The sequence below is a fragment of the Haliotis cracherodii genome, unplaced genomic scaffold (genome assembly GCF_022045235.1).
Source record: "Haliotis cracherodii isolate W230 unplaced genomic scaffold, xgHalCrac1.p SCAF_17, whole genome shotgun sequence".
NCBI classification, from domain to species: Eukaryota; Metazoa; Mollusca; class Gastropoda; order Lepetellida; family Haliotidae; genus Haliotis; species Haliotis cracherodii.
Genome location: NW_027266272.1, coordinates 16,767,052 through 16,786,230, shown reverse-complemented (window position 1 = coordinate 16,786,230; position 19,179 = coordinate 16,767,052). Strand labels below are relative to the sequence as shown.

The window sequence follows — 19,179 nt, the reverse complement described above, 5'->3', positions numbered from 1 at the left end:
CTGCAAAGATGTTTTTGTAATGATATGTATTGTGTTGTTGAAATAATTTTGAATCTCTGATGCCACTCATAGCTGTCTAGGTGTTCAGTTCAGTTCAGTTCAGTTCAGAGTTCAGTTCAGAGTTCAGTTCAGTTCAGTTCAGTTCAGTTTGAAGAACTTGTCCCCTAAACCCTGTTTTCTTCCTTGTGAAGAAAACCCTTCTTAGAATGGTGTCCATGAAATATAGACAAATGGTTGCTATCTGGTTCATGTACTGACTTCCTACTCATGTGCAGATTGTAATTAATTGTCTGCATATTGTATTGGAGAATTAAATGTATTCTCTCCCTGTAACAAGACAAAGAAATACAGACAATCTGTCAAATGTAACTGTAGGGTTTGAGATAACAGGAAAATTAGACGTAGTCAGTTCTCATTTCTTTTTAATTAGTTTTCAGCTCACCCGACCTATGTGATGGCCTGTTTTGTCCATTGTCCTCGTCTGTTAACATCTTCAAGTCTGACACAACTGGACCAATGACGCTGGAACTTCACATGGAATGTTTGTCCATCGTTGTTGGCATGGTCTGTAAACATCTCCTCTGAAACCACTGGACCAATGATGCTGAAACATGTGTTTATTTGTTTGTTGTTTAACGCCGCACTCAGCAATACTCCAGCTATGTGACGGCGTTCTGTAAATAATCGAGTATGGGCCAGACAATCGAGTGATTGAAATCATGAGCATCGATCCACAAAATTGGGATTGATGACATGCATCAACCAAGTCAGCCAGTCTGACCATCCGATTCCGTTAGTCGCCTCTTACGACAGACAGGCATAGTTGCCTCTTAGGCAAGAATGGGTGGCTGAAAACCTATTCTATCCTGGATCTTCACGGGTCACGTGCTATATTTGATGGACTCATGTACCGAAAATAATTACCCTCCCTAACCCCCCACCCCACCCCACCCCACCCCACCCCACCCCTAGTGTCTGACACAAGTTTGCATGATACTCGCCTAGTACCCTCTGACCACACACACGCACCAACGCCTTTCCAAATCATTCTCTCAAGAACCAGAAGGAGAAGAAAGCCTAAAGTTATGAATGTAAGTGGCTATAGACCCGAGTCTATTCAACTGTCCGTGTTAAAGGGGCGGAATGTAAGCAAGGAGATTTGATTTTGTATGACAAGCTGCTAACTGTCAGAAGCGCTACCAGACCTTCCATCGCCGTGTCGTGTAAAGCCGTACGCGATACGATTTTACGGCAGTTTCAACAGATACTTGCAATCGTCTTTCCTCGGGACCTTTCTCGATCATGCCAAGACCACATGCCCTTGTGTCGTTGCTTAGATATTTCTTGATCAATTGAAATCATGAGGGTCAGAAAATTTACATGATAGTGAATTCAGACACTCGTGATCTTAATTTATTAAGAAATATTTAAACGACACACCTTTTGTCACGTATGTTTCTTGATACATCACGTTTTCTACATGAGAGACCCACGTTATACATTTGATGAAATAATTGACCCATTGCCCCTCTTTTCAGCGAATAGACTAATCCATAGGAAACAGTAAAGTTAGTAAGTAGTGTTACGGAAGAGTTCATTCAACGATTGGGGAGAGTGTGCGGTCAAATAGTATATTTGGTCTGATTTACCCCACAATAGCAACGAATTCAAAGTTTCCAAAATAAATTCTTGGCTTGGTGAAAAATAATGAGCACAGACTAGGATTACTGACTGATAATATTATAAGACTGGGCTACCGTCTCTAAGGACAGCTAAATAAACTTTGAGGCAATATCTGTTTTTACGCATTTTTGATCACTGATTGGTTACCCGTGATCTACGAAGATTTCGACCAAAGGCGCATGTTAATTCATTTCTTCAGCTTAAAAAAAACAGACAAAAAAAAACGGTGGAAGCTACGGAAGCCTTTTTAGGGCCATGTGTTTTTAAAATTTTTTTCGATACTATCATGAAATTTCAAGATAGTAAGTTGAAATTTCAATATAATAAGTTGAAAGAATTTCAACTTAAACAGAAGTTGAAATTCTTTCAACTTATTATCTTGAAATTTCAGGCAAGAATGGGTGGCTACATGAGCGATTCATCGATTCGATTCATAGTATCGAATTTTTAAAAAACAAACCACATGGCCCTAAAAGGCTTCCATAGGAAGCTCATCGGATGTCGTTATTTGGAAATAATCCTGATGGTTATAGTTTAAAAATAAAAAAAAGTGAAAGCATTTTTGAATTTCGGGTTGCGTGGATAATACGATTTCTGTCTCTTGTTGTCATCCATGTTTCCTGGTATAACCCTACATCTGTGTATTGGTTGTCAGTCACTTGAAGGTTGAATTTATTGCAGGTTTAATTAGTGGTAGAACCACTCAGATTACCTGAACAAAGGTGGCATTTCTTGTGTCTGGGGTAATTATTTAATCTGAATCCAGGTTTGAATTGGGGTGAAATGTATGTTATGTAATATGCACGTGGCAGGTAAGTGTTTACATGTGTAGGTTTACTAATGCAGACGGAATACACCAATATCTGGGCGTGAAGTGCCGATGTGAAAACAACATACTTTGTTCTAAGGATTAGCCGATAATACGTTGATTGATTGTTCAATGTTATCTAACTCTATGGGTTTTTTAAAGAACCGTGGACATTATGAAAATAGTTGTCACGCGGGCTTTCTCAGCTGACCTTTGAAGCGAACACGGGTTATAAATTCCGAAACGCTATATTTTTAAAATATGTGATTGTTACAGAGACACGTGACATCGAATGTTTATTTGTACAGCTGCAGACGTATGATATTTTGTTCCTGTATGTGGATAATCACGGATACATTCCTCGAACAAGGTAGCTGCCTAAATTTATACATATAACTTTGGTAAGTTGTAATCTTGATATTTGCATATTGTTTTCATTCATTTGCTGTTGCATTGAATAGAATCTTTCATGTTCCTCCACGTTTTCGTTGGGAAGTTCTTCGGTGCGAGACAGACGTTGTTTTCACAAGCCTTTTCGTTTGTAGGCGTGTATATGTTACATTTAATGTGTAAAATGTGATTCACTCATGCAATTTAAAACAATGTCTTAATATTTCCGTAATTTACAAACTGACTGAAACATCTGTCTATTTATTTATCAGATTCACTTACAAATATTAAGAGGTTCAAAAGGGCTTAAAACATCACAATAGACTAATTGTGCTAGGATTAGAAGCCAAAACTATAGAAATGTACTTTGAATTTCGTTTTCTTTTAATCCTATCATTTTCAGTCACTGGGTGATGAAATTAAAGCATAATCATGTTTGGAATTCGTTATCATAATAACATAAATGAACCGATTTTTCAGTCAATTTGGAACATAACTGAATATTAAGACGTTTAATAATAGAGTGAAAATGTTACACATTTGACTATAAAATATATACACATGATAAGATAAGCAATGCTCAGGTGAAATCTTTACTTTGTGTTGCAAGTCAAAACAGTGTAAACGGAAATCGCACAATACCAAGCAAGTGGCTTATCAAAACTTCGTCACCATAACCGATGCAAAGATACATAGAGTTCCTTATTATTTTGAAGACTAAACCGTGTTTCAGTTAGTTGATCAAAGGAACCATACGCCCCAACACTATCAATAAAAGCGACAAATGCGCTTACGAATGGCGCTGCACAGGTCCCGAACTCGCACTGATGTCTGCTATATCATCCGGGTACTCAGGGAAAAAACAATAACAAAGGCAACAATCAGTCTGGGGGAATTGCTGTAGATCAGTGCCCCTGAGGATGACTTTCAGTCTTCAAACACCTGAAGACTAGCAGCAAGAAAAGAATGTGTATTCATAGCTTTCGGCCATGGGAGCCGTGCCAATTTACACTTCTCAGAGGGGTACTCAAAGTACGTGATCTAGACTACCAGTTTGTGGAAGCCTCGGTGGCTGAGTGGGTTAGATCGCTGACTTTGTGTGCTGGCGATTAGGTGCCTCACTCTGGCAAGTGTGGGTTCGAATCCCGGACGGGACTCACCCCCAAAAAGTACGAGAATCTGTACTCTACTAAGAAAGTATTATCCCAAATGATATGTTACTAATGTTTAACACAATAAAAACTTGTGTTAGATAACTGTCAATTCAATAATGGTTGCTAATGTTGCTAATTTTATCATATATATCTAACTTTCTACCCGTGAAGATCCGGGGATGAATAGGTCTTCAGCAACCCATGCTTGCCGTAAAAGGCGACTATGCTTGTCGTAAAAGGCGACTAACAGGATTGGGTTGTCAGGCTCGCTGACTTGGTTGATGCATGCCATCGATCCCGATTGCGTGGATCGATGCTCATGATGTCAATCACTGGATTGTCTGGTCCAGACCGCCTTCATATAGCTGGAGTGCGGCGTTAAACAACAAATAACAAACAACAACATTTAACCTTCATGGTGCCTGGCCGTCAACTGACTTTGCATATCGCTCAGGGTGACCACGTTGGTGACGTCGCAGTTTCAAACACGTATACATTGTATCGACAGTGTTACAGAGTTGCGTTCCTTGGGCCCTATGATTGTGGGTTCGAATCCTAGTTCGCCCCGATTATGTTTCTAGGTTTGTCAGCACCATATCCGTGCTCGTGGGTTTCACCGAAGCGGTAAACGTCTGAGACCTGCATCACTTGGGGCTTTCCCCCAACATTAAGCTGACACGCCGTGATATAACTGGAATAATGTTAAAAGCGGCGTTAAACCCAACTCACTCATAAGACGTGTTATGATAATATATTCCACTTCCTACATATATATTCCACTTTCTGAGAAGATTTACCATGTGTTTTTGATAATATCTACATACATATTGTAGATACATGGTTATCAGTTATCTTGTACCATCACAGCATGTTCCATTTAAATTAGACACATGCAAAATACTATTCCAGCAAGCCAATCACAGCGCCAGTTTCATCACAGTTTCAATGAAAACCGAACTTTACAGCATATCGTACCCATAAGCAGTTGACTCAAATACTAAAAAGTACTTCTGTCTTCATTAAGAAGTCATGTTAACGTTTTCAGTAATTGTATTATGTTTGTATCGCGTGTGCCATCGACAGAAAAAGGGGTTCCAAATTTGAAAGCGACCTTGACACACAGTTTGTTTACAATATGGCGTCAACTCACGTTTAGATGTCTGGCCACACTTTTGAAATCTCCTTTTTTTGACAAAATGTGAAACGGTTAGGGTAATTCATTCACATGCATGATCAGGTAATTTGATCAATCACACGTGACTCTTAGTCTTTTTATAGGAAAAAAGCAGCATTTTTTGTCAAATCGGGGGAGCATGTAGGACACCTGGGAGACAAGAAATCGCGGCACAGCTATGATATGATGCGATCGTGCCCTGTCGATCACTTCGGGCTTGGCCATTCAATGTTTAGGGGCGGTCGGGTAGCCTAGTGGTTAAAGCGTTCGCTTGTCACGCCGAAGACCCGGGTTCGATTCCCGTCATGGGTACAATGTGTGAAGCCCATTTCTGGTGTCCCCCGCCGTGATATTGCTGGAATATTGCTAAAAGTGGCGTAAAACATTACTCACTCACTCATTCAATGTTTACGTGTTGATCATGAACTTCCTTCACATAAATATACGTAAGACCTTAATATTAACGATCACAGCTATCTTTATAAGATCAGCATCGTAAACAGATCGCCAATTTTCTAATTGACTTCCACACCGACGTTCATAGAGTTTGGCCCTCACTCTATGAAGGTTCATGCTCCAATAAACTCACACAAAGTGAAAAACAATTCTTAACTGAACATGGCCATAATGCAAATATCGGATCCATCCATATGGATAATCTCTTTTCTTTCTGATTGTTATGTGTAGTTATGTATTATGGTCTGTCTGATACACGCGTTTACATCCCAAAAGAAGATTCAACATATATGATCCGAGTGAGATCAACATTATATTCAAATTAGCCATCAGCAACTTATCGTTTTAGAGGTTTGTCAATTCACTCATATTCACTATCAGTGGGACTCGTGATGATCCGAGTTAGAGTAGGTCTTCAGCATCCCATACTTGCCGTAACAGGCGACTTTGCTTGACGTAAGAGGCGAAAAACGGATCATGCTCTGACTTGGTTGATGCATGTCATTGTATCCCATTTGTTTAGATCGATGCTCATGATATCAATCACTTGATTGTCTGGTTCAAAATGATTATTTACAGGCCACCGTCATACAGCTGGAATGGAATGTTGATAAGTGTGGCATAAAACGACGAACTACGGTTATTGTTTTTCACAGGGAACAAAACGAGCGAACACCGGTACGCCCCCACAAGCGAAGTTGTAACATAGGTGCTATTGCCACATTGACTGTGGTGTTATCACATACATTGATCTCAGGTAAGTGGCAATTATATATATATACACGTGACATCATGTCACCGATGATGTTCCACACCCGACAAAACATTAGAGACCATTAAACAGATGTCTTTGATGTGAGGGCGTCGAATTGACCTTATGGGCGCGATCAAAACTTTTGAACAGTCAGTCAAGGGGTCGTGAAATGTATACACGCGGCATATATAACACAAACATTTACCCCTTGCTCCGCCGACGCGAGCATGCGTGTTCCTGAATGCGTACGTTCTATGTATAGATCTTTCTCAACTGCATATTGGCCCGTGGGACAGTGACCCAGTTAGAAATCTAATACGTGGTGATGTTGGGTCTGTGCGTTCTTCCGTCAGCTGCTACCATACCTCCTCCCCCCCCCCCCCCCCCCCCCCCCCCACACACACACACATACACACACACACAGCTCTTGTATGCCACGGCGGAATAACCTCCTGTTGACCTGACCTTGTTGAGTGTCGAGTACCTAAACGTGTATCAATAATATATTTACCCTTCAGACTTTAGACATTGTGACACGCGTCTTATCATATATTTAACTCTTGTTTGGGAACAGCGTTAACTGATTCGAATATTTCGGGGATATATTGAATAGTTAGTCTGTATTGCTATTTTCGTTTAATTTTAAATATTTCTTTTTTTCTTTAAACATTTTTTTTTTTGAAATTATTATAATCAATTGCCAATATCATAAATCATATCTGTCAACGTACACTCATTAGACGTCAAGTGGTGAATATATTCTACTTTGGTTTACTGTAAGTGACTGTAAGTACTGTGTCGTTGGTTGGTTGGTTGTTTTACGCCGCACTCAGCAATATTCCAGCTATATGACGGCGGTCTGTAAATAATCGAGACTGGACCAGACAATCCAGTGATTAACATCATGAGCATCGATCCACGCAATTGGGATCGATGACATGCATCAACCAAGTCAGCGAGCCTGACCACCCGATCCCGTTAGTCGCCTTTTACGACAAGCATAGTCACCTTTTACGGCAAGCATGGGTTGCTGAAGACCTATTCTACCCCGGACTCTTCATGGGTCGTAAGTACAGTGTGACTGTTAAACGTTTAGTAAGTGATAATATTACACCATTATGTATGTCAGCCTGTATGCATTTGTCAACTTATTTAATAGCAAAAAAAAGAGGATTTCTTGTCACTTATAGATATATGTTATCAAGCACGAGCTTTATATAAAAAAATATTTAATTGTACCCAGAAAACAGCATTGTCTATCACAGATATATTTTACATTACTGGGGATCAACTGTAAATTTATATACGGTCAACATCGTTGTGTCGAAGTCCGATGTTACGAAATCTCGGTAGTTACGAACTTATTGTCCGGTGCAGGAGATTTCCTTCAACTGGTGTCATTATTTGATCTGTTTGTTGTTTAACGCCGCACACAGCAATATTTCAGCTCTATGACGGCGGTCTGTAAATAATCGAGTCTGGACCAGACAATCCAGTGATTGACATTATGAGCATCGATCCATGCAATTGGGATCGATGACTTAAGTCAACCATTTCAACGAGCCTGATCGCCCGATCCCGTTAGTCGCCTTCTACGACAAGCATAGTCGCCTGTTACGGCAAGCATGGGTTGCTGAAGACCTATTCTACCCCGGATCTTCGCGGGTCTTATTTGATCTGTTTTACGTCGAATCGATAGTGTGGAATTTGGGGACTCGAACTTATTTTGTAATACCAAGTGACAAATACAAATACACAAATGCCCTGATTTGTCGGAACTGAAGATATTGGAATAATTTTATCCGTTTATTAATAGTTAACTTATAAATTTAACCTGAACTATTTCTACTGTACTGTACAATATCCTACATTTGGAGTTGTGAATGGCTGTTTTCGAATTTGCCCAAATCGACCATGGCAGTTTAATGGATCGAGTCGTCGGGATTGTTGATGGCGTGTCACAGAATCCCGACAGCCTGGGTCTTTGTTTTCAATATAAATCACTGGTTTGTCTGGTCCAGACTCGATTATGTACATGTCGCCGTCATATTGCCGGCATAAAGCTGAGTACAGCGTTAAACAACACAAACAAGCGGATGTATCGAACACTCGGATAAGTCGAATTCATGCTCAGGTCCTTGGAATTCGACACAACAATGCTCAACTTCTCTGTGACTTGGCCAATTGGACTTTCATCATTAGTTCTCGCTGCCGCAAAAGCTCTGGGGACGTGAGGACATCCCATTACGGTTGGTTGGTTTGTTTGTTGTTTAACGCCGCACTCAGCAATATTCCAACTATATGACGGCGGTCTGTAAATAATCGAGTCTGGACCAGACAATCCAGTGATTGATATCATGAGCATCGATCCACGCAGTTGGGAACCATGACATGCTTCAACCAAGTCAGCGAGACTGACCACCCGACCCCGTTAGTCACCTTTTACGACAAGCATAGTCACCTTTTACAGCAAGCATGGGTTGCTGAAGACCTATTCTACCCCGGAATCTTCACGAGTCATCCCATTACGGGTCACGTCAGAACGACCGACCAGTCAGAGGTCGATTACCAGATCAGGAAATAGACAGTCGTGTTTTCTTATCACCCATCCTCGAAATATTTAACACAGTGTATTCAGTTACGGGCTTTACGACTGAATCTGTCAAAATTATCGTTTAGCTCTTGCTTCAGTGGGATAGACATTTAAAAGGAAGAGACTTGCATTACCCGCGGGAAGCACAACCATACAATCTAGGACATTTATTATTACACTTTCAAGAATGTTCTTTTGGTCAGTCGACAAATTTTGAATGGAGAATTTGTCAAAATGCTTTTCAAAGCGAAGTTGCCAGTTTGAATCTTGCGCCGTATACCACGAAACAGCTGCTTCATGTTAGTCATTTGATTTATCGGTCAAATTTGCGAAAGGTCGTTGTGACGTGTGACCTTATAATGGGGTGTCATCGGATCTTTGTTTTGCGGTAGCAAGAGCGAAGCACTGATTATAATGAGATTGCGAAAAATTTATTTCAGCATTGAAATATTAGCATCCTCATACCAGATAAATATGTAATAGCATCCACCGTACTGCACACTTATGGTTAGGGGTTCATTTGTAGGTCACAACTCATAAACTCTCAAACATTTCTTCATCAAACCTTATATGTTGAAGTGTTGCATGAGACGTCGCTTGACATCTGACAAACTACACTACTGTACATAAATCACCTCCTCTCTTTTGCCTTATATATGCTGTTATGACTATGATTATAATATTATGTATAACTTTATCTCATTTTACATTATTTTATAAAGCACTTATATTTGTGTAAGATATAGTCTCTCGTAACCCCCTTGGGTGGCATTTGTACGTTTAAGTTTTTAGATATTTAAAATGCTTTATTTAAACCCCTGCTGTACAAATGGTGAGATTTTAATAACCATATTGTATTGTATTGTTTCATGAGGCGTCGCCTGACGCCTGACAAACTACACTACCGTGCATTAATAACCTCCTCTCTTTTGCTTTATATATGCCGTTGTGTTTCATGAGGCGTCGTTTGACGTCTGACAAACTACACTACCGTGCATTAATAACCTCCTCTTGTGACAGTTGAGGATGTCTGTAGTAAAAGTCCCGGATGCTGGCGGAGATGAGCTCAAGCTCCTGGAGGTTGACGGCCATTTGTATCCTCCCTCCTCCGTTGACGTCATCAGGGGCATCCGCGACCTCCCCATCAGAGACGATGACGTCTTCGTCTGCGCGTATCCTAAATGCGGTGAGCAATGAAGAATAAGCTCTAAGATGTCGTTTAGTGGGAAAATATTTGTTCACTCCTTCAAGACAAGTTTCTACTGATAGGAGGAGCCGGACACATTTTTGGGAAGTCCTTTTTTCAGGATATCCAGTAAGACCAGTGAACAGTGAATGTGGGTGTGCGCGCGAGTGCGTGCGTGTGCGTGTGCGTGTGCGTGTGCGTGTGCGTGTGTAAAACCTGGGGGATTTCTGTCCTTGAATTTGACTTTATGGTTCATAATATTATGATGTGACTGTCTCGAAGAAGTGATTGAGCGAGTGAGTGTGGTTTTACGCCACTTTTAGCAATATTCCAGCAATATTACGGCGGGGGAAACGGGCTTCACACGTTGTACCCATTGTACACTATATAAGGGGCACGGATAGCCCAGTCAACTGTGCAGAGTTGCGTCCCTTGGACATGCCAGAAACCTATGATTGTGGGTTCGAATCCCGGTTCGCCCCGATTATGTTTCTAGGGTTTGTCAGCACCATACCCTTGCTCGTGGGTTTCACCGAAGTGGTAAACGTCTGAGACCTGCATCACTTCGGGCTTTCCTTCGACATTAAGCTGACACGCCGTGATATAACTGAAATACTGTTAAAAGCGGCGTTAAACCCAACTCACTCACTCACAACAACATATCATATTCAATAGTTATTCCAACATTTTTTTAGTAGCATATTATCTTGATGGTAAAATTTCAGGCACTCACTGGGTGTGGGAAATGGCCCGTCTTCTTCTGTCGAGCGACATAGAGGCTGTTATAGAGAAGGATGAATTGATGTTAGAGTTCATCGGAAATGACGTCATCGAAAAGTTCCCGTCCCCGCGAATTTTAAATACACATTGCCTTGTTGAGCAGCTACCACGTGGTGTGTTTGAGAAGAAGTGCAAAATAATATACATTATTCGAAATCCCAAGGACATGGCAGTGTCTTTCTACCACCACCACAAGAAACTTCCATTTTATGAATATAATGGGAAATGGGAAAATTATTTCCCTTTACTTATGGATGGGAAAGGTGAGAGCTATTTGAGTGAATGGATGAACTGTTTTATGTCGCAATAAGCAAACGACGAGATACGATAAGGGCACTTTTTGGCCCACTGGAAATGGCAAATTTGAAAGTTAGGTACAAATATTGTGAACATTATCAGCTATTCTCGTAGCCTTCTTTCATGCAATTTTAAGTTTTGATCTTTTGGCATGACCATCTACAACAGCGCCAGAAACCTATGATTGTGGGTTCGAATCCCGGTTCGCCCCGATTATGTTTCTAGGTTTGTCAGCACCATACCCGTGCTCATGGGTTTCACCAAAGTGGAAAACGTCTGAGACCTGTATCATTTCGGGCTTTCCACCCACATCAAGCTGACACGCCGTGATATAACTGGAATACTGTTAAAAGCGGCGATAAACCCAACTCACTCACTCACTCACTCACTCACTCACTCACTCACTCATCTACAACAGAGTGGCTAAACGGCCAGTCATACCAACAGAAAATGTAACTGTGAGCATACATGCATTACACCAGACCCCTATCTGCCATGTTTGTTTGATGCTACTTAAAAGCCGCACGCGAAAAATAGTGCGATAAAGCTCAAAATAAGCAGACATTGACACCGCTTGCATTTGTATGGTTTGATATGATTAAAACTCGATCGTGGCGTGCGCCAACCTCATCAGTGACATCCGTCGGAGCCACATTTGAAAATGGTGTTTGAAAAACTTCGTTACTATGGAATGAGCTCGGGCACATCCCTTACCAAACTAGCGGAAGGTGTCTGGCATACTGTAATCTGGCCCAAGTCTTGTGACCCGATGAATATTTGCCATATCTTCCTTGATGTTTAGATCGTCATTATGTTCAAAGGGGTACACAAATCTCCGCGATATTCTGTACTTTGCACTCTGGCGAAGCTTGTGAACGGCTATTTGTAAGCGTCCTGTCATTCGATTCGCATTAAAAACGAATGAGTTCGGGTTATTTATTATAACAGAATGGAGATATGGGACCAGGTGTATTTATAATAACATAATGGAGCTATAATACACTGGATAATAGAGAATAAATCCCTGATAATACAGTCTCTGCTATTCAGTTGACTTCGGGTCGTTCTTCACCTACCTCAAAGACTGGGCTGCTGTTGGCACAACGCATCCCGAGTTGCCGACCTTGACCTTGGTGTATGAAGATCTGAAAGAGGTAACATTAAACTGCACATTCTGTAGAATGTTCGAGCTGAAAGGGGTGAGAATGGGACGTTAGAGCCGAGAAGGGTGTTAGTATTTGCTGTTCGAGATGTAAAGGGGTGAAAATGGGACGCTAAAGCTGAGAATGGGACGCTAGGGCCGAGAATGGGCTGGGGATGGGACGCTAGAGTCGAGAATGGGGGGGGGAATAGGACGCTAGAGCCGAGAATGGGCTGGGAATAGGACTCTAGAGCCGAGAATGGGGAATAGGAAGCTATAGCCGAGATGGGGTGGGAATAGGACGCTAGAGCCGTGAATGGGGGGGGATAGGACTCTAGAGCCGAGAATGGGCTGGGAATAGGACGCTAGAGCCGAGAATGAGGTGGGAATAGGACGCTAGAGCCGAAATGGGGTGGGAATGGAAGGCTAGAGCCGAGAATGAGGAATAGGACGCTAGAGCCGAGAATGGGGTGGGAATAGGACGCTAGGGCCGAGAATGGGCTGGGGATGGGACGCTAGGGCCGAGAATGAGGTGGGAATAGGACGCTAGAGCCGAGATGGGGTGGGAATGGGACGCTAGGGCCGAGAATGGGCTGGGGATGGGACGCTAGGGCCGAGAATGAGGTGGGAATAGGACGCTAGAGCCGAGAATGGGGAATAGGACGCTAGAGCCGAAATGGGGTGGGAATGGAAGGCTAGAGCCGAGAATGAGGAATAGGACGCTAGAGCCGAGAATGGGGTGGGAATAGGACGCTAGGGCCGAGAATGGGCTGGGGATGGGACGCTAGGGCCGAGAATGAGGTGGGAATAGGACGCTAGAGCCGAGATGGGGTGGGAATGGGACGCTAGGGCCGAGAATGGGCTGGGGATGGGACGCTAGGGCCGAGAATGAGGTGGGAATAGGACGCTAGAGCCGAGAATGGGGAATAGGACGCTAGAGCCGAGATGGGGTGGGAATGGAAAGCTAGAGCCGAGAATGAGGAATAGGACGCTAGAGCCGAGAATGGGGTGGGAATAGGACGCTAGAGCCGAGAATGGGGAATAGGACGCTAGAGCCGAGAATGGGGTGGGAATAGACGCTAGAGCCGTGAATGGGGTGGGAATAGGACGCTAGAGCCGAGAATGGGGAATAGGACGCTAGAGCCGTGAATGGGGTGGGAATGGACGCTAGAGCCGAGAATGGGGAATAGGACGCTAGAGCCGAGAATGGGGTGAGAATAGGACGCTAGAGCCGAGAATGAGGTGGGAATAGGACGCTAGAGCCGAGATGGGGTGGGAATAGGACGCTAGAGCCGTGAATGGGATGGGAATAGGACGCTAGAGCCGAGATGGGGTGGGAATAGGACGCTAGAGTCGAGAATGGGGTGGGAATAGGACGCTAGAGCCGAGATGGGGTGGGAATAGGACGCTAGAGCCGTGAATGGGATGGGAATAGGACGCTAGAGCCGAGATGGGGTGGGAATAGGACGCTAGAGTCGAGAATGGGGTGGGAATAGGACGCTAGAGCCGAGATGGGGTGGGAATAGGACGCTAGAGCCGAGATGGGGTGGGAATAGGACGCTAGAGCCGAGATGGGGTGGGAATAGGACGCTAGAGCCGAGATGGGGTGGGAATAGGACGCTAGAGCCGAGAATGGGGTGGGAATGGAAGGCTAGAGTCGAGAATGGGGTGGGAATGGGATAGAATTGATTAAGTATTCTGTAATAGAGACTGCGTCTGTGGGAGATCATCGACTATACCCAACACGTTAGGAAGTACGTACATATTATAATTATTGATCCTATGTCAGGCAACATTTCATCTTTTTCAGGACCCCCTTCCTGGTATTAGAAAGTTAGCTAAGTTTCTGAATTGTGAGAAATCAGAGGAGTACTACCTGAAAGTAAAAGAATTGACGAGTTTCAAGAAAATGAAGGCAGCGAAAGGCACTATCATACAAGCAACTGACGGTGCATCGGTTATGTACAGAAAAGGTTGGTTCAGTGGCACTAGGACATCTAAAAAATTTAATTATCGTTTTAGAGGCCCCCTTAAACGGGACTCCTTTGAGCGTTTTGGGAATTCCACCACATCCGCATCAGCATTTGAATTTTTAAATATTCAAATATTAAATATTTTTTACATCAGAGATTACTATTGAATGGAAATTTTACAAGGGTCTCTTTGGGGATTCTGTGGGAGTTTGTAGTTACACTCTCTGAAGGTATCCAAATCAAATCAAATCCTACCACTTCAAATGACCATGGCATATCAGTCGAAGGTCATTCATTGCCAGTTAGTTTTGCATCTCGGAAAGTTGCCTTGAGGTCAAGGGCTATGAAAGGGCTATGTAACGAGTAAGTATGGTTTTACGCCGCTTTTAGCAATATCCCAGCAATATCACACCAGAAATGGGTTTCATCCATTGTACCTATGCGGGGAATCGAACCTGGGTCCTCGCTTTAACCACTAGGCTACCCCCCACCACCCCTGGTATGTTACGGGACCGCCTCCGTGGTCTTGTGATAGAGCGTCCGCCTGGAGAGCGGAAGGTCCGGGGTTCGATCCCCGGCTGCGTCATACCAAAATACGTTAAAAGACGGTACTTGTTGTTACCCTGGCTCGGAGTCAGTATACTGTGTCTGAGTGGGGCATTCATGTTAAACTGCGGCATGGTATCTCAGTGGTCTAGCACTATAAATCGGCATCAGTCCGGACTAGTACAAGCAGCCACACACACGTGCATGCACGTCGCTATATAAGTGCTATAATCTTGGACGCGACGTTAAACCCAATTTCACCTCACCTCACCTGGTATGTAATGATTTGCGGACTTGACGAAATGAAAGTGAACGAGCTCTTACAAACACGTCTAGTTCAACAAAGGAAAACCCACCACGATCGGGCTTAAAATGGCAAGGGTACAAACTAGGCTTTGATATAAGCTAGTGGACGCTCTTGCCTCGGGAAGATGACATTTCCAGCCTGTCATGGATAATGGATGTGAACGCAATTATCGTATATTATTGTTGACATGCATTTTCCGTTGTGTCATTCTCCCACCCTGCACGTTGTACGTGGTATATTCCATACCATGTTTCATGTTTTAGTTCAGAATAATCAGGAAACTATCATGTCATTTTTCATGTATATAAACCATGATTTTAGTTATCGCTAAAATGAAGGTATATGTTATAGTCTAATGTGCTTAGAAGATATTTCCTAATTCCCTTATCAATATGAAATTAAAATTTGCACAGTGAAACAGACGTCCAAATGTTGATGATTTTCATCATTGATAGAATTTTCCCAGGAACTATCTAAAACATAAGGAACGGTGGATGCGCATTCGTGACCAACTCGTGTTATCCCGCGACAAGCCGAATACCGTCCCGTGCCCATCTCGTGGCCATTTTTGCGACTGGGTTCCGCCTAAGCGCAAACGGGCATAGTTGAAAGAATTGTCAACTCGTTGCGTAATCATTCACGTTTATTTCCCCATATATCATACATATTTCAGATGCAATTTAAAGCTGAGCTGGACATGCGGAATTATACAGTATGATTGAACACATTTAACTGTGTCTTGGGTATATTTATAGATGCAAGACATGTAAAATCAAAAATTATTTCTGAGGGATTCTTTGACGAAGAACTTGAAATCATACGCGCATTCTGAATGGTTTGTCGTATTTTCGCACATAACATTCATCGATAGGGGGACGAGTCTTCTTGCAGGTTACGGAAAGGGGCGAGTGGTGACGAATGGGAGGATGCCTTGCTCAAAACAGGAATCATTGGTTGGGGTGGACAGACTTGTGTTTCGGGTAAACTGGCCCCAACAATTATGGGTCGGTAGGTAGGGTTCTTCGATTTATCCATTTGTTTTACAATGCGCATTACAGATTGCTTGTTTAGGACTGACTGCAACGTTCCTCTAGTTTGTATAGGTCATGATATCTACAGCACCGATACTATACGAAAACATTCGATTTGTTTTTCGGAATATTACATTTCCTGACGACTGTTTCCATCTGTAAAAAAAATAAATGTGACACATGTTAAACATTGGGTGTGTCGGGTCCATGAAACATGTTTGTGGCCATATGTCCAGGCAGCCGTCATGTAGGAGAGATGATTTATGAATGCCAACTTCTTTATTACGAATATGCTTATGTTTAAAAATGCTAACTTCCCAAAAACCTTGACCTTCATCAGAGGTTACACAAAATCCCGACCTCACCATAGACATTATTTAGTAAGTCCAACTTTCCAATCACAAATTCTCAATGTCAAGCAACTGAGCAACTCTGTCTTCCAGGATTTCAAAGAGCATCAGGGGGCACGGGTGGCCCAGTCGTCCGAGGCGCCGCGATTCGCTGTGCAGAGTTGCGTCCCTTGGGCACGCCAGAAACCTATGATTGTGGGTTCGAATTCCGGTTCGCCCCGATTATGTTTCTAGGTTTGTCAGCACCATACCCGAAGTAGTAAACGTCTGAGACCTGCATCACTTCGGGCTTTCCTCCCACATTAAGCTGACACGCCTTGATATAACTGGAATACTGTTAAAAGCGGCGTTAAACCCAACTCACTCACTCACTCTTTATTACGAGGAACACAACGTTTCGGGGTATATGCTTACTCTTTCATCGGGTAAGCATATACTCTGAAGTTGACATCCATACATTTTCTCTGCTATGTGTATCACTTGTAAATGCCATTCAAAGACCCGAGTCGTCATTATAGCTGGTATATTGCTAGAATAGAGTTGAAGAAAGAACGTTCTGGAAGCCTTGAGAAACTCTTTTCCGTGTTTCAGGGGAAGTTGGCGACTGGAAGAATCATTTCACCGTGGCCCAGAACGAGCTATTTGACAGAACATACAAAGAGAAAATGGCTGGTTGTGACATGAAGTTCAGATACACTGTTTAGTGCGAACTGAAGGAAAGAGAAACAATAGCTAACAGATGCACATGCAACTACACGAGAACAGGAATTCCTACAGGTTATCGAATAAAACTGAATTTATTACGCCAGAGAATATTTTGTAATGTTTACCTATTGAACACTTTTCTACAATTCTTTTTTATTTAGCTCGTATTCAGAATTTGTGATTTGATCGAATTATAAGATCCAACAATTATTTGGGCAAGTACTCCTGAACATACAAAGGGCATTCTTTGGAATTTGTGTATAGTGTGTGTATGTGTGCATGCATACGTGTGATTTGATCAAATTAAAAGGCCCATGCATAATTTGGGCAAGTATTCTTGAACGTACAAAGAGCATGTTTCAAAGCCAAGTATGTCACAGAGTGAGTATGTTTTTAAGCAGTTTTTAGCAATATTTTATTATTATCACCGAGAGGGACAAGAAGACTGAACTTTACACTCTTAGCATTGTTGGGGATCGAACCCAGGTGTCTGGCGTGACAGGTGAACGCTTTAACCACCAGGCTAAGGAAGTAGATACATATTGTTAAGTGGAAAAAATAGAAGCCGGTCCTCTAATAGACGCCGGGTCGATCAATTGATACAATTAATGATCCCTGGGTATGGGGGTATGGGGGTATTAATAGAAGCCGGGCCTCTAATTGACGCCGGGTCAAAGGCTTGTCCGAAATAAATAGAAGTCCTGGCGTCTAATAGAGGAAATACGGTACCGATAATATATGATGCTCTCAAGATGGCTGACATTAACCATGCGACCTTGTAACTCACTAACTCTACATCTGTAGACGTAACATACAGTGTATTCTCGTTAGTTCGATGTCGACTGAAAGGCTGTTCCTCTTGATGATTCAGGATAGGTCCCCGAAACTCGTTCATACTTGTCGCCAGAGTCTGAGATAAGGATCGGTTGGCCGTGTATGTGGATGGCTTAGCTGACTGTGTAATGACTATTAACCCCCTTGACATTATTCGTTGTTCATGCTATCAATCATTGGTTTGCCTGGTGCAGGTTCGATTATATTGTCATGGAATATTGAGTGTGGCATTAAACATCATTAACGCACTCACATAGGATGGAAGTGGTATAAATGTATTCATTCCATCAGTCTAAGAAACATTGTTCAAGGTGCTTATATCACTGCGTTTTACACTAGATACACCCGTGATCCGGGATAGAACAGGTCCTCAGCAACCCATGCTCGTCGTAACAGGCGACTATGCTTGTCGGAAGTGGCGACTAACGGGATCGGGTGGTCAGTCTCGCTGACTTGGTTGATGCATGTCATCGATCCCAATCGCGTGGATCGATGCTCATGATGTCAATCCCTGGATTGTCTGGTCCAGACTCGAATAATTACAGACCGCCGTCATATAGCTGTAATATTGCTGAGTGCGGTGTAAAACAACAAACAAACAAAACACATATTACACAAGAAACGTATCTTATCTCTGATTATTAGTGTTGCTGACGGGTGCTCCGATGTTTTTATCTCAATTGAACTGTTGTGTTTGAGTTCGTCATGTCTTGTGCCTTGTATGAAAGATCCGTGAGTACTTGTTTAAAATGTCATGTTGACAAGAATCTTGGTATTGATAGATAGTTGGGGACCAATCTGTTTCATTTAATGATGACATTGTCAATAAAATCAAATCAAAACCTAACTTGTGTTAATGTTAATTTCTACAACAGAATATGCATGCGCACACCGCTAAGAGTGAGTGAATATGGTTTTACGCCGCTTTTAGCAATTATCCAGCAATATCACGGCGGGGGACACCAGAAATGAACTTCACACTTTGTATTCATCACGGGAATCGAACCCCCGACTTCG

General features: G+C 42.6%; 1 protein-coding gene across 1 annotated transcript; it reads left to right on the top strand.

The window, feature by feature from the left end:
- The first annotated feature begins 6,348 nt into the window (after positions 1-6,348).
- LOC139464454 (sulfotransferase 1C2-like) lies at positions 6,349-18,849 on the top strand. Its single transcript, XM_071245981.1, has 6 exons — positions 6,349-6,422; positions 10,033-10,198; positions 10,924-11,241; positions 12,326-12,429; positions 14,227-14,389; positions 17,215-18,849. The coding sequence occupies exons 2-6, from the start codon at positions 10,039-10,041 to the stop codon at positions 17,325-17,327; spliced, it is 858 nt and encodes a 285-aa protein (XP_071102082.1). The 5' UTR covers positions 6,349-6,422; positions 10,033-10,038; the 3' UTR covers positions 17,328-18,849.
- Positions 18,850-19,179: the final 330 nt, after the last annotated feature.